The 20745-nt window shown below is 35.1% G+C and overlaps 1 protein-coding gene across 7 annotated transcripts in view; it reads right to left on the bottom strand.

The window, feature by feature from the left end:
- Positions 1–5843: 5843 nt before the first annotated feature.
- LOC148846163 (BTB/POZ domain-containing protein) overlaps positions 5844–20745 on the bottom strand; it is a 37915-nt gene continuing 23013 nt past the window's right edge. For 4 of the 7 annotated variants that reach the window (XM_088956159.1, XM_088956162.1, XM_088956161.1 and 1 more), the window contains 6 exons: positions 16838–17354; positions 16575–16708; positions 16008–16453; positions 14708–15871; positions 8611–8763; positions 5844–6605 (listed from right to left, as the gene is read on the bottom strand). In XM_088956159.1, coding sequence (XP_088812285.1) covers positions 6158–6605; positions 8611–8763; positions 14708–15871; positions 16008–16453; positions 16575–16708; positions 16838–17354 — 2862 coding nt within the window. In that variant the 3' untranslated portion in view covers positions 5844–6157. The remainder of the gene's footprint in view (positions 6606–8610; positions 8764–14707; positions 15872–16007; positions 16454–16574; positions 16709–16837; positions 17355–20745) is intronic. The other 3 variants (XM_088956160.1, XM_088956165.1, XR_016102561.1) reach the window with 2 other exon arrangements.

The raw sequence follows: 20745 nt of genomic DNA, 5'->3' as shown, positions 1-20745 counted from the left end.
AAAATGGAGAAAATTGATAAATACCTTCTTTCAAATGAGAGACATGCTGACATTGACAGACCAATTTTAATATATATATATAGATAGATAGATAGATAGATAGATAGATAGATAGAGAGAGAGAGAGAGAGAGAGAGAGAGAGAGAAATTTCAGTTTATTTTAATAATTTATGGCTTGGTTCTTTTTTAATAATTTTTGGTATTTTTAATAATAAAATACTATTAACTGTAGTTTTTAGTTATTTTAAGTAAATACCCTAATTAACAAAAAATATTGTTAATTTTTTATTTTTTTAAATATGTTTAAGTTTTTCAAAATTTTTTGAATTTTTAATTAAATGTTGGTATTTTAAAACTATCATTTAATATTTTCTATAAGCATTTATTAAGATTTTAACTCATAAGTTATCGAATAATATTATTAAAACTATCAATTAGTATTTCTATATTTAAATTTCTAATTTTTATTAGTGCTTATTAAGTTGGATTTTCAAGTGGAATTGAAACTCGTTTTTAATATATACTATGTTTTGTAAATATTTATTTTTGGTAAAAGTTTAGTGGATTTTTAAATTAATAATTTTTTCTTTGTTTAGCATCAACCTATTTATATTATTTGATTTATATCATGGTTTTCAAAGCCGGACAAACCAGAATAATCAGGAACCGGTCAAGTGATTGGTTCCATTTTACCCTTAACCGTTATTTCACAAAAAATCGTTGATTCGGTTAGTAAACCGTTGACTTGGGTAGTTACCATTTGAACCGTCCAACAGTTTTGGCCATTTTTTATTTCTTTTAATTTTCTTATTAGAACAGGACATCCGTTCTGTTCGAACGTCAAACCGTTCGCCCTGGGAACTAGACCTCTGATCAGTTCGTTGTCCAATTCAGTTTTAAAAACATTGATTTATATTATTACTATTAACACTCTCTCTTTTAATAATTGTTGGTATTTTTTAATAATAAAGTACAATTAACTATAGTTCTTAATTATTTTAAGTAAATACACTAATTTATATAAAATATTGTTAATTTTCAATATTTTTTAATTATGTTTAAGTTTTTCAAAATTTTTCAGACTTTAATTAATTGTTGGTATTTTAAAACTATCATTTAATATTTTTTATAAGCGTTTATTAAGATTTCAAACCATAAATTATCTAATAATATTATTAAAACTATCAATTAATATTTTTATATTTAAATTTCTTATTTTTATTAGTGTTTATTACATTGGATTTTTAAGTGGAATTGAAACACGCTTTTAATATTTACCATCTTTTGTAAATATTTAATTTTAGTTAAAGTTTAATGGATTTTTAAATTAATAACTTTTTGATTGTTTAACCTCAACCTATTTATATTAATTTATTTATATGATGGATTTCAAAACCGGATCAACTAGAAGTCTAGAATAATCAAGAACAGGTAAGGTGATTGGTTCCGTTTTACCCATAACCGTTCACCAAAAATCGTTGATTTGATCGACACACCGCTGACTCGGGCGGTCAAACCATTTGAATCGTCCAACGGTTTTGGCCGTTGTTTATTTTTTAAAATTTTCTTGTCAGAACGGGACGTCTATTCTGTTCGAACGGTGAAGTTTCGTATTAAAAACATTGATTTATATTATTACTATTCTCTCTGTCTCTCTCACTCACTCTTTTAAATATAACAAAAAAATGCATTAAAATATGAAGCCTTGAAAAACCCGAAGGTCTCTCTCTCTCTTAAATGTCTTTTTTAAATTTAATAATAACATGCATTAAAAAAAGAGGGCCTAGAAAACCCAAAAGTCTCTGTCTAATATTGATTAACTTTATTAATCCATTAAAAAAAGAGGGCCTAGAAAACCCAAAAGTCTCTGTCTAATATTGTTTAACTTTATTAATCCAATCAAGATAAGCAATGATTACTGCTTTAAATTTTTAAATATATATATATATATATAGATAAACAGATAGATAGATAGATAGATAGATATAGCTAAATTTCAATATTTTTCAATAATTAATGGCATGGTTTTTTAATAATTTTTGGAATTTTTTAATAATAAAATACTATTAACTGTAGTTTTTATTTATTTTAAGTAAATACCCTAATTAATATAAAATATTGTTAATTTTCAATTTTTTATATATATTTAAGTTTTTCAAAATTTTTTGGATTTTTAATTAATTGTTGGTATTTTAAAACTATCATTTAATATTTTTTATGAGCGTTTATTAAGATTTCAACACATAAGTTATCTAATAATATTATTAAAACTATCAATTAATATTTTTATATTTTATTTTTATTAGTGCTTATTAAGTTGGATTTTTAAGTGGAATTGAAACTTCTTTTTAATATGTACTATGTTTTGTAAATATTTATTTTTAGTGAAAGTTTAGTGGATTTTTAAATTAATAATTTTTTTATTGTTTAACCTCAACCTATTTATATTTTTTTATTTATATCATGGTTTTCAAAACCGGACCGACCAGAATAATTAGGAACCGGTCAAGTGATTGGTTTTGTTTTACCCATAACCGTTATTTCACAAAAAATCGTTGATTTGGTCAGTAAACCGGTGGCTTGGGCAGTCAAACCATTTGAACCGTCCAACGGTTTTGGCCATATTTTATTTCTTTTAATTTTCTTATCAGAACGGTACGTCCGTTCTATTTGAACGGTCAAACCATTTGCCTAGGGAACCAGACCTCTAACTGGTTCGTTGTCGAATTCGGTTGTAAAAACATTGATTTATATTATTACTATTTTCTCTCTCTCTCTCCTAAATATAACAATACCATGCTTTAAAATATAATGCCTTGAAAACCCCAAAGTTCTCTATCTTAAATGTAATAATAATATGCATTAAAAAAAGAGGCCTTGGAAAACCCAAAGGTCTCCCTCTAATAATGTTTAGCTTTATTAATCCAATCAAAATAATCAATAATTATTGTTTTATATTTTTAAAACAAAAGAAAATAAGAACAAATGCACCTAGGGAACCAGACCTCTAACTGGTTCGTTGTCGAATTCGGTTGTAAAAACATTGATTTATATTATTACTATTTTCTCTCTCTCTCTCTCTCTTAAATATAACAATACCATGCTTTAAAATATGATGCCTTGAAAAACCCAAAGTTCTCTCTCTAATAATGTTTAGCTTTATTAATCCAATCAAGATAATCAATGATTATTGTTTTATATTTTTAAAACAAAAGAAAATAAGAACAAATGCAAAAAATGGAGAAAAGAGATTATATATATATATATATATATATATATATATATATATATATATATATATATATAGCTAGCTAGCTAGCTAGCTATAGATAGATAGATAGATAGATAGATAAACTTCAATATTTTTCAATAATTTAAGGCTTAGTTTTTATTAATTTTTTTGGTATTTTTTAATAATAAAATACTAATAATTGTAGTTTTAAATTTTTTTAAGTAAATACCCTAAATAATATACAATATTGTTAGTTTTCAATAATTTTTAATTATGTTTAAGTTTCAAAGTTTTTTGGATTTTTAATTAATTGTTGGTATTTTAAAACTATGAATTAATAATATTTTTTTAAACGTTTAATAAGATTTCAACTCATAAGTTATCTAATAATATTATTAAAACTATCACTTAAAATTTTTATATTTAAATTTCTTATTTTTATTAGTGCTTATTAAGTTGGATTCTTAAGTGGAATTGAACCTCATTTTTAATATTTATTATGTTTTGTAAATACTTACTTTTAGTGAAAGTTTAGTGGATTTTTAGATTCATAATTTTTTGATTGTTTAACATCAATGTATTTATATTATTTGATTTATATCATGGTTTTCAAAACCGGACCGATCGGAAAAATCTGGAACCAGCCAGGTGATTGGTTCCGCTTTACCCATAATCGTTATTTCACAAAAAATCGTTGATTTGGTGAGCAAACCGCTGACTAGGGCGGTCAAACCATTTGAAACATCCAATGGTTTTTGCTGTTTTTTATCTTTTTTTTATTTTCTTGTAAGAACAGGACTTCCTTTTTGTTCGAATGGTCAAACCGTTCACCCCGGGAACCAGACCTCTGGCCGGTTCCTTGTCTAGTTTGGTTTTGAAAACATTGATTTATATTATTTTATTCTCCCTCTCTCTCTCTCTCTATCTCTCTTTTAAATAAAACAATAACATGCATTAAAACCCAAAGGTCTCTATCTCTCTTAAATGTCTTTTTTAAATGTGTATATATATAGATAGATAGATAGATAGATAGATAGTTACAACTAAATTTCAATGATTTTCATTAATTTATGGCTTGGTTTTTTTAATAATTTTTGTTATTTTTTAATAATAAAATACTGTTAACTGTAACTTTTATTTTTTTAAGTAAATACCCTAATTAATTTAAAATATTGTTAATTTTCAATATTTTTCAATAATTTATGGTTTTTTTTAATAATTTTTTGTATTTTTTAATAATAAAATACTATTAATTGTAGTTTCTAATTATTTTAAGTGAATACCCTTATTAATATAAAATATTGCTAATTTTCAATATTTTTTTAATTATGTTTAATTTTGTTAGAATTTTTTGGATTTTTAATTAATTGTTGGTATTTTAAAACAATCAATTAATATTTTTTATTAGCATTTATTAAGATTTCAACTCTTAAGTTATCAAATAATTTTATTAAAACTATCAATTAATATTTTTATATTTAAATTTCTTATTTTTATTAGTGTTTATTAGGTTGGATTTTGAAGTGGAATTGATACTCATTTTTAATATTTACTATGTTCTGTTAATATTTATTTTTAGTGAAAGTTTAGAATATTTGTAAATTAATAATTTTTTGATTGTTTAACTTCAAATTATTTATATTATTTGATTTATAACATGATTTTCAAAACCGGACTGACCAAAAAAATCAAGAACCGGTCAGGTGATTGGTTCTGCTTTATGTAGAACCATTATTTAACCAAAAGTCGTTGATTTGGTCAACAAACTGGTAACTCAGGTGGTCAAACCATTTGAACCGTCCAACGGTTTTGGCCGTTTTTTATGCATTAAAATAAGAAGCTTTGGAAAACCCGAAGGTCTCTATCTCTCTTAAATATCTTTTTTAAATGTAATAATATGGATAAAAATAAGAGGCCTTGGAAAACCAAAGCCCAAAGGTCTCTCTCTAACAATGTTTAACTTTATTAATCCAATCAAGTTAAGCAATGATTACTGTTTTATATTTTTAAAACAAAAGAAAAGAAGAAAAGATGCAAAAAATGAATAAAATAGATAAATACATTCAAACCAATTTTAATAACTCTTAACAGTTCATATCTGGGCATCATAAAACCAAACTGTAAAAGAAAAACAAAAGAGAATTTTAATAACTCTTAACAGTTCATAGGATGATGAATTTACATTTGTTTTTTTTTTTTTTCTACAAGATAATTAACTACAACATGCACATTCCAAATGTGAACATGGTATTCTTCTCCACAGTAAACAATTGAGAGTTGAACACAATTCCAACATGCATCTTACAAGTGGCCTTCCACTTATCAGTATGTGTACTCCCTTTTACATGTTTATTGCCATTCCCACAAGACTCCAATCCTACTTCCCAAAGTAAATTACAACTCATATACATGAACAGACAAACTAGATAAAACAGATGATAGAGGAAGAAAACACGGTTCTTGATAGAGAATAATGGAAAGGTAATATTCATGTAGTCGACCTGATTAAGGCCAAGTTGAGATGAATAGAAGACAGTTAGGAAAAGATGAAGCAGAGTCAAGAAATAGAGGGTTGACATGGTATTTATTTCAATAAATTGCTAACATTCTTCTAGAACTTTCTTTCCATATTTTCATTAAGTCCTGCAATAAGAGATCAGTTAAATAAGTTTTAAATATGTATTCTCAAAACTGCATGGAGAAACAAGATAATAGAAATATTAGCTTTGAAACAGTACCATGCCTCATCCATCTAAAAAGACTACTGTTCACCCTTTTAGAAAATAATTTCAAAAAATTCCAGTCAGTTGAAGCAAGTTCCTTGCATTTTCAATCTCTGACAGATAATGGAATGAGGATAAAAGGGAAACTTCTGTTAGGATGGTATTACAAAGCTTTCTTCTCACTACTTGCAAGTTATCATGCTCATTCCAACTTATCAGAAACACCCTCTTGAGAAAGGCGAACATGGGAAGAACGCACCAAATCAACCAACTCTTCATCCAAGCTCTCAAGTTCACCAGAGTTACGCAGTTGAGGATATAAAGGGGCCAAGTAACTTGCAGCAGCTTCAGCCATCTTCCATAGAGACAAATTGGCAGCAATTTGAATGACTTTAACAGACAAGTGCCTATTAGAACTTAGGCAAGATATAACCACTCCCAAGCTGCTCTTCTGAACTTCTTCCAAGAACCAGAATTCCGCAAGCCAATAAAGTTCTATATATGGCTCAAGCTCATTTATCTGCTGATCAACATCCATATTATCAAATAAGCAGCATAAACTGGATTTTGGCAGCTCATCTAAATAGAACCAATTAACAAGTTTCACCAATGCTTCCCAACCAACTGGAACCTTTATGGTTTGTGATTGACTGCAGGCAACAAAAGAAAAAAAGTTGGAAATAGAACAGAGGAGGAAGTCACCAACATAGACTTTAAAAGGCCAGCATAACAACCAAAGTTGAATTATTTCATGCAAGAAATCAAGATCTCAATCAAGGAATAGTCACAATTTTTTACTTAATTTTTCTTTATAGTTGGAAAAATGATAACATTTACTAGTTTGATTGGTCTTGATAACTTCATCGCCATCCACTTCAACACAAAGATGCACCAAAAAAGGAACGAAATTTCTAGTCAGTGCAAAATGAATACAAGATACAACTGAAATTGGAATATAAAGGGCATTAAGCTACAGAAGATATTATAAATTTATTATGATTTCTAGAACCAACATTTTTTGAAGAAGGTCAGGCATAATATATTTGATAGAGTGAATATTCTTCCCATGTGTTAGTGCGGCCAGGGATACATATGTAATTTGTCTTTTAATTTTTTTTATTTACTTAAAGAGGGTAGTGTTGTCATTTCATGTTTCATTATAAAATTAATAAAATAGGATGGTAGTTGAGGTTTGTTAAGACATCTCTCTCTCTCTCTCTCTCTCTCTCTCTCTTGATCAGCATCTCCCAACTCTTTTCTTCTATTCTCTTCTCTTCTAATCATTCTCTGAACTTTTTCCTTATCTTCACATTGTCTAAGATTGATTTCAGGTATGATCACAAGGTATCGGAGCAATATTGATTGATCTGGTCAGTCGTAAACACCATACAGTCCTAAACACATAGAAGACTCTTTGGGCTTCGAAACTTACTGTTTAGCATTTTCCTTTGTTGATTTGATTTGGTTTCTGGTGGAATTAAGTTGAAAACAGTTCAGAATTAATCTGTGTTATGACCTCATTGGGAAGTGAAGCTAAATCTAGTGTAGTGATCCATCCAGACTTTATGGCTATCCAGATGACTACTATGAAGCTTAATAATGCAAATTACATACCCCGGGCAAAACCTGTTGAAGTGAATCTAACTACCATGGGTAACTTGAAGTATATTAAGGACAACAAACAAGATTAAAGTACTACTGGATATAGTGATTGGATGCAATAAAATGCACAGATTATGACATGTCTTTGAAACAGTACAGAACCCCATATTAGTGTGAATTTGGTGTTCCTAGACACTACTAAAGAAATTTGGGACCATGCTAAACAGCTGTACTCTGGATAGGATAATATAACCCATATCATGTTGAAGTTTTGAACCTTGCATAGGTTACAAATATAACCCATCCTATTTTATCTCAAGGTTTTCATGACTAAAATCATCATGATCTTCGAACTTTACATATGGAGTGGACATATCTCCATTCTTTTTAACTCTCAAAATGGAAATCAACTTCAATATGTTTTGTCCTCTTATGGAAATGCCTAGTAGGAAGCAATATGCACAGTTGCTTGGTTGTCATTTGTCACAAAATAGCATTGTAGGTGCTTAAACCACATTTCACAACTAGTATGGTCCATGTCCCTAAGCTTCTCTTCAGCAAAACTCTTAGCCACCACATACAGCTTCTTGCTCTTCAATGTAACTATATGACCAATTCCCTTTACTAGGGTTTTCGGAACCACTTTCCATTAGATTCAAAGATCAGCAAACTTTTTGATTGATGCAATGGCCAAACAATGGATAAATATCGCTCAATTGTTTTAAGCTCAATTGTGTATTGAATATAAAGAGTAAATGAACAAGTTAGGTGGCGAATTCTATCCTGCTAAACTTGAGATACTTGGCATGTATTGTATGTAAGTCATTTTTCTTCTAAAATTAATAAAACTTAATGGTTACTAATCAAAAAAGAGTATCTAGTTATGGATAGTGCGATAATAGAAGCAGTGAAAACTGCATGACATTGCTAATATAGATTAAAGTAAATAAATCCCATCACTTGCTTCACTGATTATCAGTAAAAGCATGGTAACAATACAATGACCTTAGAATTTCTACTACTAAATACTGAAAGAGAAAGTCAATGTAGCACCTCTCCTGCATTCCTGATTGAAATAAGGCACGGAGATAATCACAACTTGACCACAAGATGACTTTATGGGCATGCACATGTGGTAATAAAAGTGAGCAAACATTGCAAGTTGACTTTGCCACTTCTGTAACCTTAGCTTCCAAAACGATGTCCCTGTAGTCAGAAGTAATTATATTAAACCTTTTATGTTCTTCCTTTGATTGATCAACAGATGTCAAAGGCATTATCTTGAACACAAGAAAGAAAAATGATAAAAACCTAATTTCAGAATGTGTTGACCAGAAAAGCATGATCCATAATCCACTAAATGTGCCATCTCATAGATCAGGACTAATCTACCCAAGTTCAATTGGCCGTACTCAAGGACTGAATCTATTATAACCAATGGACAAAATAATTTATCTCTTAGCAACCAAAAAGGGACAATTAAAATAAAATAAAATAAAAAAGAAGACAGAGAAACAAAGAAAGCAAACTATCAAAAAAAAATGGAAGAACAAGAGAGAAGGGAGGGAAGGGCAATAAATGAATGAAATAATAAAGGGTCAACACTGTTGCACTTCACTAAGAACCCAGCCAATGTCCACCTAAGAGGGGTGTTAGTATTCAGACAAACTGAGAAGAAGAAGAAGAAGAAGAAGAAGAAGAAGAAGAAGAAGAAGAAGAAGGAGAAGGAGAATAGTGTCGAACTGAGAAGGCAAAAAGTCTAACCCAGTCGAACTTGGTAAATAAGTATACAAAGACAGAAATGCCCCTGTCCAGACAGAAGGCATATAACTAATGCATTACTTATATGAAAAAGACTGAAATACCCCTGTTTAGTCACTCTAATACTCCCCCTCAAGCTGGAGAATATATATCATATAATCCCAACTTGTTACATATGCAGCTCAGTCTTCCTAAACTCAACCCTTTTGTGAACAAATCTGCCCATTGATCACCTGCTCTCACATTCTCTGTCCTTGTCATACCATCGATGACCTTTTCCCTTACAAAGTGACAATCTACCTCTATGTGTTTAGTTCTCTCATGGAAAACTGGGTTGGATGAAATGTGAATTGCAGCCTGATTGTCACAGTATAGTTTCATGGGTTTTCTTATTGAGAACCCGATTTCCTGCAATAGATTCTTCAACCACACTAGTTCACATGCAGTGTGTGCCATGGTCCTATATTCTGCTTCTGCACTACTCCTTGCTACCACAGTCTGCTTCTTGCTCTTCCATGTCACAAGATTTCCTCCAAGAAATGTGCAATAACCTGTAGTGGATCTTCTGTCTAATACAGAGACATCTCAATCTCCGTTAGTGTATCCAACTATTTCAAGATCACCTCCTAGCTTGTACAGTAACCCACGACCTGGAGCCCCCTTCAAATACCGCACAATCCTAAGAGCTGCATCCCAGTGACATACCCAAGGACTCTGCATAAACTAGCTTACCACGACGATAGCAAATCAGACATCAAGCCTAGTGATAGTTAGATAATTCAATTTTCCCACTAGCCTTCTATACCTTACAGGATTATCAAACAATTCACCTGTGTCACTTCCCAACTTCACATTCAGTTCCATAAGAGTTTTAACTGGTTTAGCACCTAGTAACCTTGTTTCTTCCAATAGGTCAAGGACATATTTCAGTTGATAGAGGTTTATGCATTGCTTTGATCTAGCAACTTCTACACATAAGAAATACTTCAACTTTCCAAGTTCTTTTGTCTGAAAGTGATCTTGTAGGAAAGTCTTCAATCTATCAATCCCAACTCTATCACTGCCAGTTATGACTATGTCATCCACATAAACTACTAGCAAGATCTTCCCTGCCACAGAGTCATAGCTAAATACTGAATGATCAACTTGACATTGTCTCATTCCAAACTCCTTCACCACCTCACTAAATTTTCCAAACCAAGCACGGGGAGATTGTTTGAGCTCATAAGTCGCCTTCTTGAGCTTACACACCTTACCATCCTCCCTCTGAGCAACAAACCCTGGTGGTTGCTCCATGTACACTTACTCTAGAAGATTACCATGGAGGCATTTTTAATATCAAGCTGAAATAGAGGCCAATCATGCATGACAGCTAAGGAAATCAACACAAGTACGGAGCCAATCTTTGCAACTCGAGAAAAGGTTTTGACATAGTCTACGCCATAAAGTTGAGAGTACCCTTTTGCAACTAAATGGGCTTTCAGGCGTTCCACTCTCCCATCTGGTAGATACTTAACAGCATACACCCATTTACAACCAACAACATACTTACCTGGGGGAAGATTGGTGAGTTCCCATGTATGATTGGTGATGAAGAGCAGAGAGTTCCTCTTCCATAGCTTTTCGCCACCTTGGCTAGGTAAGAGCCTCCTGAACATCCTTAGGTATGGATACAGAGGACAACAGGGTAATAAACTGGCGATGGGAAGCAGAAAGGTGAGATACAGAAACATAATTGGATATAGGGTGTAGCGTGCAACTACGTTTACCTTTCTGCAATGCAATAGGAAGGTCAAGATCAGAAGCCATTTCAGTTGTGGAAGGAGAAGGATTTTCCACTGGAATAAAAGGTGGTGGAGGTGCTAGTCTCTGTCGATGAGTATACACTTGACAAATTGGTGGTCTTTCAGTACGCTCCTGCAATGGGAAAGGTGGAGACTCAGGCATAATGGGAACCACCAAAATGGAATTATCAACTGGAAGAGGATGAGGAATCTTTGTAGGCAAAGGAGAGATATCAGAACCAGAGACGTAGGGCACCGATTCAAAAAATGTAACACCAGGACAAACAAAGGATTTCCATGTAATAGGATTGTAGCATTTATACCCTTTCTAGGTCCTAGAGTAACCGAGGAAGATATATTTAATGGAGCGAGCATCCAACTTGTCTAAACCAGGACCAAGATTCTGAACAAAGCATACACACCCAAAGATCCTAGGAGTTAGGGGGTATGGAGACAAAGTAGGAAATAAGATAGAGAACGGAGAACGACCATCAAGAATGAGTGTGGGCATGCAATTAATGAGAAAATGTTTCAGAACATACATATGATGAAGAAGAGACCGAGCTGTTTCAAGTAGATGTCGGTTCTTCCTCTCAGCCACCCTATTTTGCTGAGGGATGTGGGCACAAGATGTCTGATGAATTATACCATGTTGTTCCAGGTACTACTGAAATGAAGAAAAAAAAACTCTCTACCATTGTCAGAACGAAGAATTTTAAGTGAAACACCAAATTGGGTACACACTTCAGCATGAAATTTTTGGAAAATGGAAAATAATTCACTTCTTTCTTTCATTAAATAAAGCCATGTCATTCTTGAACAGTCATCAACAAAGATAACAAAATATTTGTAACCATTGTACGACTCAATTCTAATTGGACCCCAAACATCTGAATGAACTAAACCGAAAGGACTCAACATACGACTATCAACACGAGCACTGAAGGAAACCCGATGGTGTTTCCCATACTAACACGACTCACACTGCAAAGACGACAGACGACTCAATGACGGAACAAGAAGCTTGAAAGCTTTAAGAGATGGATAGCCGAGTCTACAATGCCACTGAAAATGAGTTAAGGAGGTTTGAAGTGCAACTGTAGAGCGTCCACCATCAAGATAATACAGTCCGCCAGCTTCATGCCCTCCACCAATCTTCTTCCCCATCGTTAGATCCTGAAAAACACAAGAGGAAGGGTAAAATGTGATAGAACAATTGAGGGATTTGGTTAGCTTACTAACAGACATAAGATTAAAAGGAAACTTGGGAACGTATAAAACAAAAGACAGAGAGAGTTGTTGTGGTAACATTACCAACACCATAGATGGGGGAAGTAGATCCATTGGAAAGGGTAACATTATTTGGTGTAGAGGTTGGAGAAAGGGAGGAAAACACATCTGGAGTCCCGTTTATGTGATTAGAGGCTCCAGAGTCAATTATCCAGGGTGGAGGTTTGGATGCTAAGCAAGCTATACCAAATGAGCAAGGGTGATGGTGTTCTGATGTGAAGTGGCCTAAAGAAATCTCTCATACTCCTCTCTGGGAATACTCATCATCTACTTCCCAGAAGTAGTTGTGACTGTAGAAGATGGTGGACCATGTAAATCATAACAAAAGCTAACCGTGTGTCCTCTCCCACAGTGTGTGCACTTCCTTGTTGTGCTCCTCCTTCCTCTGCCACGGCCTCCCCCCGAATCACAATCTCTTCCACTACTACGACCACCCATAGGGTTACCACAACCTCCTTTAACTGTACGACCACCTCCTCTATGCCCATAAGAACCACCTCGAGTGCTAACCAGTGCTGATCTATCGGAAGTTATGTTACTCTCTGTGGGGCTAAGAGATATCCTACGGAGACGAGCAAACACTTCTTCTAGGGTAGGGAGAGCAAATCCCCCCAATATATGTGCTCTGACAGGTTCATACTCTGCTTTTCAGTCCCACCAAGAACCGTGTAACATCTAGTTGTTCATTTTGTTGCTGCTGAATTTTGACATCCGGTGTCAAGGGATAATAGACATTAAGTTTATTTCAAAGATCTTTCATACTGGCACAATATTCTTCAAGGGTTTGATTTCCCTACTGCAAACTAAAGTATTCTTGATAAAACTAATAAACCCTCGTAGTGTTGTCTTGTCCATAATAGAGTTTCTTGGCATGTTCCCATATATCCTTTATTGTATCTAAAAACATGAAGTTAACACCGACTTCAGGTTCCATACTGTTCCACAACCACATCATGATCTAAGCATCCTCTTGCTCCCAGTCACTAAAACCCGAGGATTCAGCACTCGGTTTCTCCTCCTGTACATGTTTCACTTTCTTCTTAGCCTTCAGAAATACTTCCACCGACTTGGCCCACGGAACATAGTTTTCACCATTGAGTTTGGTAGAGGTTATCTGGACACTTAAAAAATCAGAGGAGATCATCACACTCGAATCACCCATAGATGCCATTTCAATCTATGAAACTGGTTCTGCCCGTCACACACAAAAAAAAGAGGTCCCAACCACTGCACTACTGTTCTTCAACTACCACACCAGCACACTTATAGTCACCATGAGCTTGCCCTAGTATGCATTCGGCCACTTTGAACACCACTGATCTGCGAACAAGTAGATTTAAAAACACAGAGAATCCCTCTTGAAACTGCTCATTAGAGGGTTCAGACCACAACTACTGCACCTACTCGACTACCACAGCTGTCACGCATAGTGACAGCAGTCCACACACACAAAAAAAATTTTCTTGTTCACTCGAACTGCTGCAGTCGTCCACTGTCACCAGAAGTTAACCCACTGAAACCCTAGATGTTGCCACAGAAGCCTGGGTTTCGTCGCAGTCCTCTAACCCAGATTTCTCACACCAAAAAAAAAAAAAAAACAAAAAAAACAGAAAAGAAAGAAGAAGGAAGAGAGAAGATAGCTGCAGTTGACTTTTATTAGTGGCACTCTGATACCATGTTGGTATTCAGCCGAACTGAGAAGAGAGAGAAGAGAAGAGAAGAAGAATAAGGAGAATAGTGTCGAACTGAGAAGGCAAAAAGTCTAACCCAGTTGACCATATATTTAACTTGGTAAATAAGTATACAAAGACAGAAATGCCCCTGTCTAGACAGAAGGCATATATAACTAATACATTACTTATATGGAAAAGACTGAAATACCCCTGTTTAGTAAACTCTACCAAGGGAAAACAGTTAAATTGGATTGCTCTTTGTTACCATCAACTTCATCATCTATTATATACTAACTAACTGAATTGAATATTTAAGCCCTAGCTGGATTGCCCACATCTATACAATAGCTAATTATTTGAAAGACAAAAGGTAAACAGTGAAGCCTCTCCATTAATAGGCTTACAGGTAAGAAACATGCTAACATAGCTTCAACAAATATGTGTACACAAGATGAAGGTGCACATTCATGCAAGAAAACATGTGCAAACACACATAAATGGAAGTCAAAACACCTGTAAATAACAGAAAAACATCAAATGCATAGGAAGACACTGGACCAATGTCAAACACATTAACACAAACATTGACATGGAATGAAACATTTGGATTTCCTTGGTGAATATTAAATTTGGGTTCCTTACGAGAAATAATGTCCTGAAGGTAGAAGAGGAGTGAGATCATAGCAAGGGAAAGGATTTCCCCACTTGGGACGCCGTTTAGAAAGCATATCTGATAGCAATTGTACATTACAACGTCTAGCAAGTAACTTCAAGTTCTTCACAAGATCATTGCCAACTTCTGTAAATCCACTATAAACAAATGCCAACAATTTCGTTAACGCTTGAAAATCAACATGAGAAGATAACCGGATTTTTTTCCTAAAATTTCCAGAGAAATTCCCAGGGCATTTCCTTGCAGCGCATTCATCATCTGTTCTTTCATTAAGAGGCAGATCATTAGGAGGCAACAATGAAGGACACCTAGCCATTATAATGGCAGTATGCACATTTTGAGGCTCTCCATTTGCAGGTATAAGTTCCATGTCAGCAAGTTCTGTCTCATCCAGTGCTTTTGCAATTCTTCTTCCAAGTCCACTTGGAAAACCATAAATGCCAAAATAGCTTAGGATATATGTGGCAAACCATTTAGGTCCAGGACTAGACGTATCACTGCAAATCTTCAGAAGCTTATCCATTAACATTTGAATTTCAAATTTTTCTAACACCAAGACATCAACCACCCAAGCAGAGGTTACTTCTTTATGATTTCTTGCAAAACTCAAGTTTGGAATCAACTCAGATAACACCCACAAGCTAAAAAACAGAAGTATATCCGCACCCTCCCAGTCGTCATTATGAGTCCAGCAACAAATTGTCTCCTCGGATGTATGATATAGATGAGAAGCAATGCTTGACCTTCTAATATGGACTTGATTGTTGCAGCACCATCTTATAACACTGTGTAACACTACTATACCTTCATTTTTAATGATAATATTTTGACAGATTGGCAAGGATGAATAACATGCCAACCCCATCAAATTAATCACAATTTGATGATTATCAGATACAAAGAACTTGTCTTTGCTGGTGGTAGACCTTAAAGCATCAAGTAAGTATTCCAAATCCTCCTCATTTGGCATTAGTAGTTCAGATAAGACATGCCGTGTCTGAGAGGCAATGTATTTACATGGAGAATAAACCATCAAAAGAACTGCTCTCAATGCCGGTTCATGCTTGGATGTGTACAACAGATCATTTTGCAAAACTTGGCGCCCTTTGTGAATTGAATCCACACAGGCCAAGCTTCCAACACAAATGAGAATTGTTAACAAAAATAGTAATAGGCAACAAACAGATGCTTAATATAATTAATAAACCATAGTGACCTTGAACAATACAAAAAAGTAAGAAAAATGGGGATGAAAACTTTACACATTACCATGCACAAGCAATAAGCAAATCAAGGTAATGTTTAACTTCATGCATCTGAGGGTTATAATCTTCTGCAAAGTGAATTGCAAGCCATCCAAGAATATCCCAAATGTAAGGCCTTAAAATTAGAAGACAATTTGCATCAAGGCCCTTGCGTGCTGTACTTAATAGTTCTTTGAGGAAGAAGAAATGCTGATTTTGCTTGCTTTTGCGGAAATTGCTTAGAAGAAGATCGAGAATAATTTGATGAACTCCAAACTTCCAAAAATAAAAATGGTGATCCCCTGCCCAACGGGTTATCAAAGCCAAATGGCATGCCTCAACCAGTAGAGCAACCTCATTAGTAGCAACCTTTCCAGAACATAAGCTCCAGTCATGCATTGTATTAAGTATGGCTTTGACAATAGACTTGCCATACAATCTCATTAATGCAAGGCAGCTTTTTTCAGATCTCTATGCACAATAAAAGGGAAAAGGGGAAAACATAAGAAGAGAAACTATAATACTAGAGTCATTTCTGAATGAAAAAAATGAATAACCAAATAGTATGGCTTGCAGCAGAAAAAGTCGTTACCACTAAACATTGCACAAGCTTAAATGCCTCTATACGAACAGAATAAGGACGTGAGTTGCCCATACACTGCACCATCATTAGTAGAGGGGCTTCTCCATTTTCAAGAAGCTTTGTGGTCCCATTACCACATAAAGCTGATAAACAAATTTAGCATTCATTTTAGGTCAAGATGCAGAGGAAAAAGAAAAGAAAAATAGTACATGCAACCTAATTATTTAGAAACACGAAGAAAAGAAGTGTACTACGAGGGAAGAAAAAGGTACCTATTGCAGAATAAAGCTGCAAAATAGTAACTTTCACAGAAGAATTATGCTTTAAAGAAGTATCCCCCAACCCTTCCAGCAATGTACCATTGCTCCAAACAGAATACCTGGAAGAAGGCCATCGCCATAAAATTGTACTCAAAAGAGATGCCATTTCTTGGAAATATTCAAGTGATTTAGTCCCAAGAAGAAAATCCTCTAAACCACGTACAATATGATCAACTGTATTTGTACTTTTCAAGATTTTCCAGATTTCCTGTTGCCTTTTGAGCCTCCATGGAGTCAGCTTTGAAAGGATCCGGTTCAAAGCTGTGACACATGAAACTGCAGTTGTTGATTGTATGATAGATAGCAAGGATGATAAAGGATGAACAAGCTCTATAACATTATACTTAAGTATAGAATCTCCTAAAACATCAACCAACTTCACTATAACATTCACTGTCATTCCCAATACAGTATCATTTCTGGAAAGAAGAATTCCTTCCAATGCAACCAGTATATGAGGAATAGAATCCTGAAAAAAGAAAGGATATACAAAGGTAAATAGTTAGAAACCTAGCTGTTATAACTACGAAATATGAATTTCCTAAAGCAAGGTAAAAATACTGTAATGCAAAATCACACTTAGCCAAGTGAGAAAAATGCAAATTTGTATCCCACTGCCTTGAAGTAACTGAAATTCCTTCAATCTAGATCAATGAAACAGATTGTACAATGCTTTCTTTTTCATTTGACATGTTATATATCTTTGACAAAAGCAGAAAAAGTCAACCATGGTTTGCTTAGCAAGATTCAGCAATTTTTTTTCCAAAACCTCTCACCATTTTACTAAGTATACAAAGATTCAAAGAATCTCTTATTTCTTCATATCACCAATATTTTGTAAATATTTCAAAACACCAATGATAAATTAAACATTTAATTCTTAAAATTTCAGAATATCATCAAATCCTTCTTTGTATTTTACTAAAACCATTGGAAATTTTTGTAAATATTTTCCTAAGAAAATGGAGATTCTTCAATTCGATGACCGGCTTACTATTCTAAATGTAATTTGACATTACTAGATTTGGTAGAGGGTAACTCAAGAACTTTGGGAGTTGAGATTGGCTGAGGATTCCACCAATTGGCATGAGAAGATGCCAAAGGCCTCGGGGTGTGGTCCTCGGGGCAGAGACTTTAACAACTAAGTTAGTCAAGGTAGTTGGAAAGTCGAGGTGCCGAAGTGTTGAGATGCAACATGAGTAGCTATTACAAAGCCCCATCAATGTTGCATTCATTAATGCACCACCTATAAGTAGGACAGGAAACAATAGGTATCTCTCTCTTATGCACCCTATTACTCTTGCTTTAGCCATCACCTCGCACCTCGGATTTCCAACTACCTCAGCTAACTAAACTATCAAAATCTCTACCCCTAGGACCACAGAGGCCTCTGACATCTTTTCGTGCCTATAAGTGGAACCCTAAGTCAATCTCAACTCCAAAAGTTCCTGCTTTACCCTTGTTTTCAAATCCGATAACATCAATTGGTGCCATCTGTGAGAATGATATACAATTGTATCGGCACACCATAGACAAGACACTCATGCTGATAACTCTAGGTTAGAGATCCACTCTCCTTCGAGACAGAACTCTCCCCCGACACCCCAAGCTCATGTTACCCAAGAGCAATTCAAGTTACTGATGGATTGTGTTGCTCTCCTTGCCAACAACCAGTAGGCAATCAACACCCTAATGGTTGACCCACCAATACTGAGGACCGCCTTGGCCGAAGGACTGCTGACCAACAATCTTTGAGTCATCATCTTGGGAGTCAGAACAAGAACAACTTCAACTCTAAGGCCAAAAGTCATATCAACTCTCACACCAACATTGATTGCCACACAAGCCATCACACCATAGACCCTCGAGGAAACTTGGGTGGTAGCAAAGATCACCATGCAAATAACCATCAGGGTGGCCCAACACACCGATTTGTCCCTTCGGTTCAAGTGGACAATCTCCACGATCATCTTAACAACCACCAAGTTCAAACAGTAGACCCCCCAATGTCAAGATACTCCCAGAACAACCCTCTACCACCATGGACTAGGGAGATGAAGGGATAGGATATCCATCACATGGATGACCAAAGATTGCGGAATAAGGGGGGCGAATTTCAAAAATTTTTCTCACCGTTCAACTAGGAATCGAATTCCCTATTTAGAAAATCATATTTTCAATGATCAATTTTGAACCATAAACTAAACCAGATCTGAACCAAAAGGAGTAGGGAGAGATAATACCTGATACAGAGAAGCAGTATCTCCCAATGGAGGTGTTCACGCCCAAGGAAGGATCCAAAATCTGCTCCCACTGAAGATGGCGCAGTGCAGGGTGGAGCAGAATCAGCAATGTTCTTCCAAAAGAAATTGACCCTTCGCAAGAATCAACTGTACGGCTTATGAATACAACTCCCACCAATCTTTTCTCCAAAAGATTGGTATCAAGATCAAATCTTGATTTCTCCCAAGAACTAGAGATCGAACTGCTGGAGGCGGCAGCTACAGGAAGGAGGCGGCAAGAGAGTATTTGCAGGGTGCAGAATTCTCTCTTCTAGTAATCTCAGCTCTGAAGACAAGGATCTGTGAATTGCATGTCTAAAGGCTGCCGCCCACTCTTCCTTTTATAATCTTAAAGGGATCAGCTCCTAATCCCATTAGGAGTTGGAGATCCAAATCATATTTGGATTAGAAGTCCCTTTAAGTGATAAGGGATAACCCTTATCTTATCTGCAGATCAGATCAGCCATCTCTTAATCTGATTAGGAGGCTTCCAGATCTAAATCTTATTTAGACCTTGGACTCTCTAAGTGGATAGGGTCTGGGCCCAATTCTATCAGCTGATCCATCTCAGAATTCTCCCTTTTAAGTGAGTAATCAAATCAGCCCAGTTCGAAATGGGCTTAAGGCCCATTTAAGGTTATGTATTCACTTAGCCTTCCAAACTGCTGCCCAGTTGGGCTTCCTTGTATGGCGTGGGACCCTAACATTGATCTACACATCAGCCACATGGGTTCGGCCCAGCCTTTGTTACAAGGCCTGGCCGAATACACTATTATGGACAATGCACCCCCTGAAAACCATCTCATGGTCTCTATGGGCCCAACACTTACCCTAAGTGGTCCCTGGGCCAAGCCACCTTGTAATACCCAGGGACTGTGGGCAGATGCAAGATTAGCCCATCAGGTATAATCCTCAATGGTCTTACACTTAACCTCTCAGCCCATAATGATCATAAACTGCCCGACAAGAGAAGACCACTCCCTCAGTTACAAGGAACAGTGTTGCACTCTCTCTTATATGGATCCTGGGAATTAAAACCTTTTGCAAACATTTTAGAAACCATAATATATACACTTTTATATCTCATAAAATATATTTTGCAAAACAAGTCTCAACGATTGAAATCGGCTGTTGATAGTCTTGGATCCAGTTGTGGTTGCAGCCCCTTCCGGGTTCCTTTCCTTGCTAGAAAAGTACAACTCCATCAAGCGCCTTAATTCTCGGACGTCGCCCTTGATCTCGCACACCTCCTTGCTGTTTTCCAAGAGTCTGTGCTCCAGATCATGAACCCTATACGTCAATCGCTCAAGGTCACCCATGACGCCTTGCTCTAATACCAAGTTGTTATGGGCCCGGGAATAGAATCTCGTCACGGGTCGGTCCATGGGGAAAACCTCCTGTTTTCCCTTGTTCCTCCCTGCTCTTGATGAACCTATCTTGGCGCCCTAATGGTGATTTGTCCAAGAGATCACCTAACTCTCCTTGCACTCTTTCTTGACTGAAATTTTCGATACCTTTATTGAATAATATCAGCTCCTTAAATAGGAGATTACAAGAGGTAGAAACCTACTTTTAGGA

Source organism: Nelumbo lutea, chromosome 7, assembly GCF_056320005.1.
Source record: "Nelumbo lutea isolate HS-2025 chromosome 7, American lotus-T2T, whole genome shotgun sequence".
NCBI classification, from domain to species: Eukaryota; Viridiplantae; Streptophyta; class Magnoliopsida; order Proteales; family Nelumbonaceae; genus Nelumbo; species Nelumbo lutea.
Note: the sequence above shows the minus strand (reverse complement) of the source record. Positions and strands in the feature narration are given on the sequence as shown.